The sequence below is a fragment of the Lycium ferocissimum genome, chromosome 4 (assembly GCF_029784015.1).
Source record: "Lycium ferocissimum isolate CSIRO_LF1 chromosome 4, AGI_CSIRO_Lferr_CH_V1, whole genome shotgun sequence".
Lineage (NCBI taxonomy): Eukaryota > Viridiplantae > Streptophyta > Magnoliopsida > Solanales > Solanaceae > Lycium > Lycium ferocissimum.
In genome coordinates, this window is record NC_081345.1 from 32203869 (window position 1) to 32213710 (window position 9842).

A 9842-nucleotide genomic window follows, 5' to 3' on the forward strand; every position below is an offset into this window, starting at 1 on the left:
AAAAAATCAATTTTAAAAAAAAAATTTGGGGGGAGGAATGGGGGGGGGGGGGGGGGGGCGGGCGTGGGAGGAGGAGAAGGGGGTGGCTGGTGAAAAAGAAAAAAAAATAAATTAAAAAAAATCAATTTTTTTTTGGTGGGGGGGGGGGGGGGGGGTGGGGGAGGAGGAGGGGGTGGCTGGTGAAAAAGCAAATAAATAATTCAAAACTTTAAAAAAAAAAAAAAAATTGGGGGGTGGGGGTGTGGGGCGGGGGAGGGGTGGGAGGAGGAGAAGGGGGTTGATGGGTTTTTTGGATTAAATTGGGGTCTTTTTATATTTTGTAAAAGATTAACAAGTTTAAAAAAATACATTTTGGACCCCAATTTTCTTAATCCCAAATTTAATTGGGTTTTGCTTTCAAGTGGTCCCCATGAGTCGCCTATACTAATTTCACAACTAAAAGGTCACCTATAGCTAATTCTTCCGAGAATGACCATAGGCTGACTTACAATTTTGAGTTTTGAGTTCTGGAAAAAGCAATTTGCTATAGATGAGTGTAATATTTAACATAAATGCAGAATTTAGGTCGGAGTTGTTCGGTTCTGTTGAACCCTTAAGTTTAACTATAGTTCCGCCTGAGAATGACAATGTCATCATTTGCTTGTACTGCTTGATTGATCGACCAAAAAGGGCTTCGTAAAAACTGAAAGACTCACTTGATTGATTGATAAGAAATAACTCCGTAACAAATTAAAAGATTCTTGTATATATGGTAACCTTCTTTCCCCTACTGTGGACGGATGTACAGAAGTATAGTCAAATATTTTTTGTTTGATTACATATTCCCAACACTTCTAATTTCTAAATATTTTATTAGGGAATTTACCTTATAGTTTTAAAGACGGTTTTTATATTTCTAAGATTTTTAAAAATAGATTGTCAAATGCACACCAAAAATTACTTGTGTTGAACCTTGTACTCTCTGCCTCTCTCTTTAAGACCGAGGAAGACCGGAAGTAGTTGCTTTTGAATGAGTAGTCTTTCGGAAAAACATATTTTTAAGAAGTTCTTACGTTACTTACTTTTCACAATTTCTCCATATTTTCTAAGTGAATGTCGTGGAGATTTTGCAAGAAATGTCGAGTTCTATTCTTTTTGTCCCGTGGAGTGTGGAACTTGTACAAGTAAAATCTAAGTGAGCTTTTAAATTTGTCAACTTACCTCTACATTTGGGATGCTTGGATATTTGGATCTTCTACTCTTTTTGCTTTACAGAAAGAAAGTTTCCTACCTGTTTAACTTTCTCAGGTTTTCTGTCCTCATAGTCATGCTGTGTTCCACAATTTGTTCACCCACTCTCAGTTTCTTACTATACTACTACGCCCATCGTTTCCAAATTGTATGTTTGCTAGTCATATTCGAAACTTCTAATGTACTTAGAATGCGTCAAACTTCTTATTTTCCAATTAGAAAAGTTGTACAAGGAAAATCATCCAACTGTAGAAAGAAGTACAAATCATTCTCTTTGTTTTCTCTTTTTTCAGTAACTTCCATTTCATATACAGATAGTATAGTGCTGCAACCTTTGAATATGACCAGTTCATACAAAGAAAAGTCAAGTGTTACGTTCTTCTTAATGTTTCAAGGAAAGACCAACTCCCTAAATCATTGACCAGAGAAAAGTTGGATCAACAACAAATCCTTCATTACATTGATTTGAAACTTTATATGACAGAGAAAAGAAGATAAAGAAACAAAAATATATTTAAAAATAGAGTAAATGCTAAATTAGGATGACAAGGTAAGACGAGTACTTGAAAGGATAACATTCTAGAAAGTAAATGTAGCAACTAAAATCAGGGTAAGGTGCAAGTCTACAAAATTTTCCATTTGCGCTCCACAGCATTCGTGATCATAGATATGCAGTATGCAGCACTCAATGGATAATCGGAAACTGCAAGATACATCAGATGATTAGACAAGGTTCAGCTCCAGGAAAGACGCAAAAATTTGCCATAGAGCAAACATCATGGACCTAGTTTAGAACTAACATAAAATATGCATGCATACCTCGCGTTAAAAAGAAGCTAAAGTCATATTTACAGAGAGTAGAAGTAAAGGTGGCTCGACAATAACTCGTTAAACTTATCAAGATGAGTGGGCTATGATATGGTACTTGACATTGGATTTGACATTGGTTGTTAGAAGCATCAAGTATGTTAAGGTGCATTCCTAAGCATTAAAACCAGCCATGTATATCAAAGAAAGGCAGAAAGATCGACTATTGTGCTCTAATTGATATTGGACTAAAAATAAAAAAGAAAAGAGGAAGGATTGGTTTACCTGATATATAATCTTCGACATATTCTTTATCAATTTTTCCATGGGCCATTGCCCCAACCTGCATATGACAGATATCAACTTATCAAGTAACTATAAGTCCCTAAAAATCGAACTTCTATAGAAAATTATACTAGAACATACCATGAAAACAAGGTTCATGTCATTGCTAATTCCATTAACATAGTCCTGAATATCCACCAGTTTCTCAGAACTATGAGAGAAGCCTGAAGCATAAGAGGAGAAGTGGAGGTATTAGTCAATTGCCAAGGACATTCAGTTAGAGAAGGGAGGAACGAAGAGAAAATTATTCACCGATCTTCCGGCAGTCGATGGGTAGGTACTGCGAAACAGGGTTTTTTATAACACGTAACAGTTTCTCTCGTTTACCAACAGCAGTTATGCTCAGCTTTTGTAGCAGCTGCACTGAAGTTGAAGCCATATCAGAAAACAGCAGAATTTGACAAAACAGGAAAGAGATGGGGAAGAACTGTTCACAAGGTAATTAAACTTACACATGATACCAGCAAATCGCTTAAATGTCCTAGGGATACGAACATGAGGTTTTACTTCAAAGAGCACGCCTTTCTCAGTCCTCACATACAACGCTTTTAATCGCCCAGCTTTATTTATTCGGCTATCTAAAATTGTAAGCATTGCCTGCAGAAGGAAAGAAGAAATCATATAAACATTCTAGAAAAAAGACATACAAGGATTTTAACTAATTGTATAGCCTCGTAAAGAAATAATGACCCTCTGCGAGAATAAATTGCAAATGAAGTTAGTAAACGCCAATTCCTTTCTTCCATTTGCTGTGCAAGGAATTACAACTTATTTTGCTAATATTACAGACTGAATTGGAAGGACACAGCTATTATCCTTAATAGGAAAAGTGACAAGTATGCAAGCAAACATTTTAACAAGGATGCTTTGGTCGATTAAAATGTTTAGATCCTACGAGCCCCAAGGTAGGATCAAGCAAACAAAGCTGCAGGTGCTCTTATTCCTGCTTTCTCCCCTCCGCTAAAAGAAGGATTCCCTATGAGTTGTCAGTAGCAAAAGAAAATGCCTCCTCCCATTTTATATTCAACGTTTAGAAACTGTCGGAGTCACGTTTTAGTCATATTAGTATGTTTCTTTAGGTCCAATGTCCTGTATCATGTGACAGATTTATATGCCAGTAAAAGTGTAAAAACTTCTAGTGCTAGAGAACCTTTTCTTTATAGATATTTGGATGGAGACAGGTTTAAATGGAGTGATACGGATAGTGAGGATTCACATAGTCAAGCCCAACTAGATTGGAACTGAAGTATAGTTGTTACTTGCAGGTTTTATCTTCTTTTCGGGAAGGGGAGGGGAGGATTTTCTAGAAAAGCTGTTTGGAGAACTAAAAGAAATTTCCTTCTTATTTCACCAAGAAAGTATACACTAAAGAAGAAGCATCAGCGGTGCACTGCAACTCCATTTATACTTCCAATTCCAATAAATACTAAGAAACTGAACCAGACAGAAGTAGAACAAAAGCAAAGAGATGGAACTCACTCTAAAGAACTAAAATTGAGAGAAAATGGAACAGAAATGCACAGCTCTAAGCCATTCATATCTTTATCTGTACCTATAAGGCAATTGGGAAGCTTTACAAACGAAATAAAGAAGCATACAGACTGGTATTATCCCACAGTTGACAGTATCGTATGTATAAATCAAACTCTATAGCATAGAGACTGAGTGGCAGAGAACTGGAGGGTGGTGGGTGGAGAAGGCATCTGACTTTTCATATTAATTTCTCTTTTTCTTTTTTTGGCCAGTGGAGGACACTTAATCGTTAAATATAGGTTGAACAAGTATGTGAAAAACACACTTAGCCAGTAATCCGAAATAGTCCCACTAGAAAAGTGAATGTATTATCATGATTAAATAAACATATGACCAAAGAGCTGTGAAGATGAATACTTTGTGATTTAAAGGCCAACTACCAGATAACTCTTTCCTTGTCATTTTTCTTTCTCGGCAATTCCAGTTACTCAAACTCTACTTGAACTTGGATCAACAAACATCATTTGAGATGATTCTTTAATACTCCTCCAATCCCAGTTTGTTTGACACTCCCCCCTTTCTTTTCCGTCCAAAAAGATAGTGACCTTTATATATTTAAAAACTAATTCTTACACTCCCATTCCCTTTTTCCTACATCTTTTACTATTCCGTTCATCCCATTGACATGACTTGTGAGTCTACTAAACAGATACTTCTATACTGAGGATAGTCTTGGTACTTTATACATATTTCTAAATAGATACCTTACTTGTCAAAACTCTTACTTTCTTTTTAAATCGTGGGCAGTCAAATATCATCAAACTGGACAGAGGGAGTATGTATTAGTGTCAACTAATTGAGCTCCAGGAAAATTCATACACATTCAGTACATAGCTAATTGTGTTCCAGCCTGCTTGTTTTAACTTTGGCAGGCCACTCTACCCGACATCTCCACAAAAAGTTTACAAAACATTGAGACATCAACTTTTGCTGGTTACCATTACGAAAAGTCTCAACCTATGGCTCACATGTAAATATTGCTTTAAATGACAAAGTTTAATCTGAACTCTACAGGAAGGCCATAGTGTTTATAATATCATGAGTATTGAGGAACGAGAACAGGCCCATAGTTTCAAAGTCCACTAACCTGATGAGCAATATCAGGCCGATAATCAGAAGGGTTGCGATTATTCTTCTTCAGAAAGTTGGAATGTTCATCTGAGTTCAGAAGCTGGTAAGTCTGCATGCCCAAGAGGAGATAACATAAGCATTGGTTAGCTCCCTTTATTGAGCGGTATATGTGATTATTATGACTTTGGCGATAAAAATTATTCACTTTTTTACAAAGTAATTTTTCACCTTATTTGAAAATCAGTGTTTGGCCATGAAAATTTCAAATTTAACTCGAAGTTGGATTCCAAATTTGAAAACAGCTTATACCCTGTTTTCCAACTCCATTCTCATAATTCCAAATAAAATGCTCTCTTCTCAAAGGACCCAGGACTAAAAAATGAAGAAACAAAAAGTGGATGAAAAAATGGAATTGCAAAGACAGACCTTTCCAATTTTAGCAATTTCGAGAGAAGCTCTCTCAATTATGAAAATAACACCAGGTTTAGTGCTTTGATCAGTTGAAACAACTGGTATTCCAGCTAGTAAATCTACAACTCTTTCAGCTGCCTCAGTATCTGCAACAGTGTGTTCTGTTTTCACTCTTTTTGCTGACGCAGATTGCTCTATTTCTTCTTCTTTATCATAATTCTCTTCTTTCTTTTTTCTCTTTTCCCCTTTTACTTTATAAGGCCGCACCATTTCTTCTCACACCTATAAGTTTATCAGTACTTCAGGGAAAGAAAAGGATTGTCAACGGATTGTGTGTGGGGGCGTGGGGCGGGGGGCTTGGAAAGTTGGAAGATGGTGTTTTTTTTTTTTACGGGGAGACAGGGTTTAGGGGTTTGGGTTTTGATTCTTTATTTGTTAATGGAAAATAGGTCAAAGGTGTCTTAACATATTGAAAATAGCTTAAAATTGCTTTTTCCATCCTAAATTGTCTTAATGTTAAATTTAAACTAATTTGCTATTTATAAATTTCGGGTCCGGAACCAAAATGCCCCCAAAAAAAACATTTTCAACCAAAATACCCCAACAAAAAAAAATGTTACGAAAATACCTTTAGCGCAAAGAATTTATCAGCGCTAAAGTAGTTAACGGAGGCGATTCGGGTGCTATGCTATAGCGCATAAATTACCGCGCTATAGTGTTCGTCTTTTTTTTTTCCAAACTTTTTGGTTAACCCTTCTTTCGTTACACTTTTTAACGTACTTTGACCATAGATTAATCATGCTTCGGACCCCAAAACTTCAATATTTTATATAGAACCCTACTTATTTTTGTGCGATTAATAAGGTAGGATCAACACATCAAGGATACACAAAAGTTCGGATGGCCGTTTTAGAGGTTGAAAAGTGCTCGAACGCCATTTTCGTTTCAAGGCTCGGTGACATTAGCTTGAAGTTCTTTACGAATACTTAAACTTGTTCATTAATAATTAATCAAAAGTTAGTCAAAATGGCAGCATTCATACAAAAAAAAAAAAAAAACCTAATTAAATTGCATCATTCATAACCTTGAGTAGATGCAAATACTTAACATACTAATTCATTAATAAGAAACCCAAACTTTTAAAAATACAATCATCAAAGTAAGAAAAAAACTTAAAAAACATTTATCAATTAATGCCCTTGAGTTGATCTTCCGCCACCACCGCGAGATGTGCCACCACCACTAGAGGTACTTCCACAACTAAAGTTTCCTCCACCAGGAGAGCTACTTCCACCGCGAGATGTAGTTTGACCACCATGCCGTAAGGGACACTTGCGCTTATCATGACCAACATAATTGCAAAATGAGCATTTTCGAGTGTATCTCCTCGGTGGAACATCCATTTCATTATGAATACACGAGTATGCATTCTTTCTAAATTTACGGATAAATGCTTTATTTGCAACCATTGAAAATGGATCCGGTGGCCAATAACTCTAACTACCAAGTGGGTAGAACCTTCCAGCATACGTTCTTGCATAATTTTCAACCGTATATTCCTCAGCCATGTACGAGGAGGCGTTCTTTCCCATTGTGATAAAACACTTGAAGGCATGAGAACATGGCATGTGATATGATTGCCACTTGCCGCATGTGCATGTTCTTGGAATCTCACAAATTGTGTGAACGTTACCTCCTTTACCTTGGTGCACACTTGTTGTGAGTTCAAATATGCGCTCTGCAGGGTTGTACTCCATCCGGTCATGTTTTTGAGCCTTATATTTGTGGTACTCGAACAACTTTGAGTTGTTGGATAGGCTGAGGATGTTCCAACCTGATTCATCCATCCCGATTGAGGAGATCGTCCGATATGATCCATATCAGGTGTATAACCCCTAAATAATATAATCAACATCATTAGTAACATTCAAGTGCCACTACACAAAGTAATAATAATAATAATAATAATAATAATAATAATAATAATAATAATAATAATAATAATAATAATAATAATAATAATAATAATAATGTAAAAAATGAATATTTACCATCGCCCCCGTCAAATTACCGACTTAAACTATCCAGAGGCATTTGGCTAGTCAAAATGCTTTCACAGTACTCATGTCGGGGTAATTGTGATGATAAGTAGGTTCCGCTTGAGTGACTTCGGCTCCGAATTATAGACGGGGCTTCCCGACGAGGTCTATTTCGGGCTTCCCGAGGAGCCCTAGCCATGAATTCAAGTCGATTAATGGGGACCTTCTCTATATACATTTCAAGGACGTTTAAAGTTATGCATTTCCTATAATCATAAGGCGCCTTCAAAAAATCAGTCAACGAATCATCGTCTTAAATGTACCACTGTCCATAACTAGTTACACCTTGCGGCGTAAATGACGTTGGATATTTTCCAATTATATTTAGATCAAAATCACTTCTACTAACTTGTAGTCTATTATACAAGGCTTGGAGTAGTTTTGAGAATTTTAAGTCAAGTGAAAACTTAACATGGTATTTTGGGGAAGAATCATAGCGCAAATTGTTTTCCTCGAATATAATTTGTCCGTCCCAGAATAAAGAAACTTTAATTCTTGGAACATCTGTCATATTTTGAATAATTTAGGAGGAATACAAAACGCAAAAACTAGATGAAACTTTGAATTTTTTACTTTTTTTGCGTTATACGAACTCGGTATTTATAAGATTTGAAGTTTGAATATAGAACCAACGCATGCATGCAATTACAGTGTCTTGCAGTGTTATGTCAAATCAAATTAAGTATGGAGAGTTGCATAACGCATGAAATAAATGCGTTATGGTAGATTCCAGCAGTATAGCGCAGTAAATAACTGCGTTAATGTACTTAGCTAGAGTATAACGCAGTAATTTAATGCATTATACTGGCATAACGCATTATTTTACTGCGCTCTACCACTGCACCATATTGTCACCTCAACTGTCAAACAGAAAAACGTCATGATTCGAATCAAACTTTATATAACGTAATTTGACGAATAGTTGTTACCAACCACACAACATTCCACACAAAATTGAGCTACTATGTCATTTTTTGACCAATTTAGAGATATTAATCGTGTTATATCGTTCACTCCAGCAAACATATTTGAAGCAATGGGTAGGACCACGGGAACTAGATAATGATGATTTTCATTACTCAAATAACCCTAACGATAGATTCAATCGAGAATACAATAATAAAATGATAGAGTGGGATTGGCGTGTTAGGGAGGCCGCAAGATCGGAGTACAAGTTAGCGTCGTAGGCTTAAACGCCCAAAAAAAAGTGCTATGTCAATGCCTCGCTAACTCCACAAGAGTTTAATTTGGCTCTTAATCGTTTTCGAAGAGAACAATCGGATGCAAATACGTTACCATAGGGTGGAATATGGTATACATGGTAGCACAAGATTTAGATCAAGTGGGATTCGGACCGTGAAATGTCCGATGAAGATTAATATTTTTCTTACAATAAGGTAAGTAGGTAGGGTCATAAAGACCCCCCCCCCCCCCCCCCCAGGGTACTTGGGGGTTTGCAACTGTATAAGTAGCCCTTTCTTTATTATTACACTACACCATATTCAATGTCGAGTAGTAGAAACTCAGCTTGGTCTTTACTCCTTCCAAAAGAACCAAATAGCAGTGATGATGAGAGTTCAAATCATAGCGCTTTTTCGAGCGATACCATGTTGATTTCAAACTAGATGAGCTAAATCCCCACCTTCTTATAGAGCGTAATGATGATTTTCAAGGTGAAATATTCAGATCCACGGGAATATTATTGCGATTTACGCCGAGAATGGTCACATCGGCTTGCCGAATCAGAACGTCTTGTTCGTGACTTGAAAAATCTCAACGCTCCAATCCCAACAAGGTACTCCTTAACCATGCCTCAAGTAGGTCCAGAAACTTGCGAGCTTGCCGTGCAAAGGATTAGAAAAGAAAACAATAGGATGCTGGCAAGACGATGTAGATTTTACATGCTAAAGTTGGCCGAAGAACAAGCATCATCAACCGGTAGAGAACTAACTGCTACCGAAAAAAGATGTGTCTTAAGAAACCGCCAATATTTTTCTGAGGACGATATGAGGACTTGTGCTCTGATGATGATTAAGAATGTTGTGATTTTAGTTTTAAGGTTAATATATCATTATGCTGTTATTTTGAAGAATATTAGTATGTTAAGTATTTTCATCTACTCAAAGTTATGAATGATGCAATTTAATTAAGTTTTTTTTTGTTTTTTGTATGAATGCTGCCATTTTGACTAACTTTTGATTAATTATTAATGAACAAGTAAAGAACTTCAAGCTAATGTCACCGAGCCTTGAAACGAAAATGGCGTTCGAGCACTTTTCAACCTCTAAAACGGCCATCCAAACTTTTGTGTTTCCTTGATGTGTTGATCCTACCTTATTAATCGCA

The 9842-nt window shown here is 36.5% G+C and overlaps 1 protein-coding gene across 2 annotated transcripts; it reads right to left on the reverse strand.

Annotated features, from left to right (window-relative positions):
• Nucleotides 1–1662: 1662 nt before the first annotated feature.
• Nucleotides 1663–5713, reverse strand: LOC132052333 (uncharacterized). 2 transcript variants are annotated; one of them, XM_059443821.1, is made up of 7 exons: nucleotides 5413–5713; nucleotides 5003–5095; nucleotides 2844–2979; nucleotides 2635–2745; nucleotides 2464–2546; nucleotides 2323–2380; nucleotides 1663–1933 (listed from the first exon to the last, which is right to left on the reverse strand). In XM_059443821.1, the coding sequence occupies exons 1-7, from the start codon at nucleotides 5665–5667 to the stop codon at nucleotides 1854–1856; spliced, it is 816 nt and encodes a 271-aa protein (XP_059299804.1). In that variant the 5' UTR covers nucleotides 5668–5713; the 3' UTR covers nucleotides 1663–1853. The 2 variants fall into 2 exon arrangements, with proteins under 2 accessions (XP_059299804.1, XP_059299805.1); XM_059443822.1 differs by having other exon boundaries at nucleotides 2835–2979.
• Nucleotides 5714–9842: the final 4129 nt, after the last annotated feature.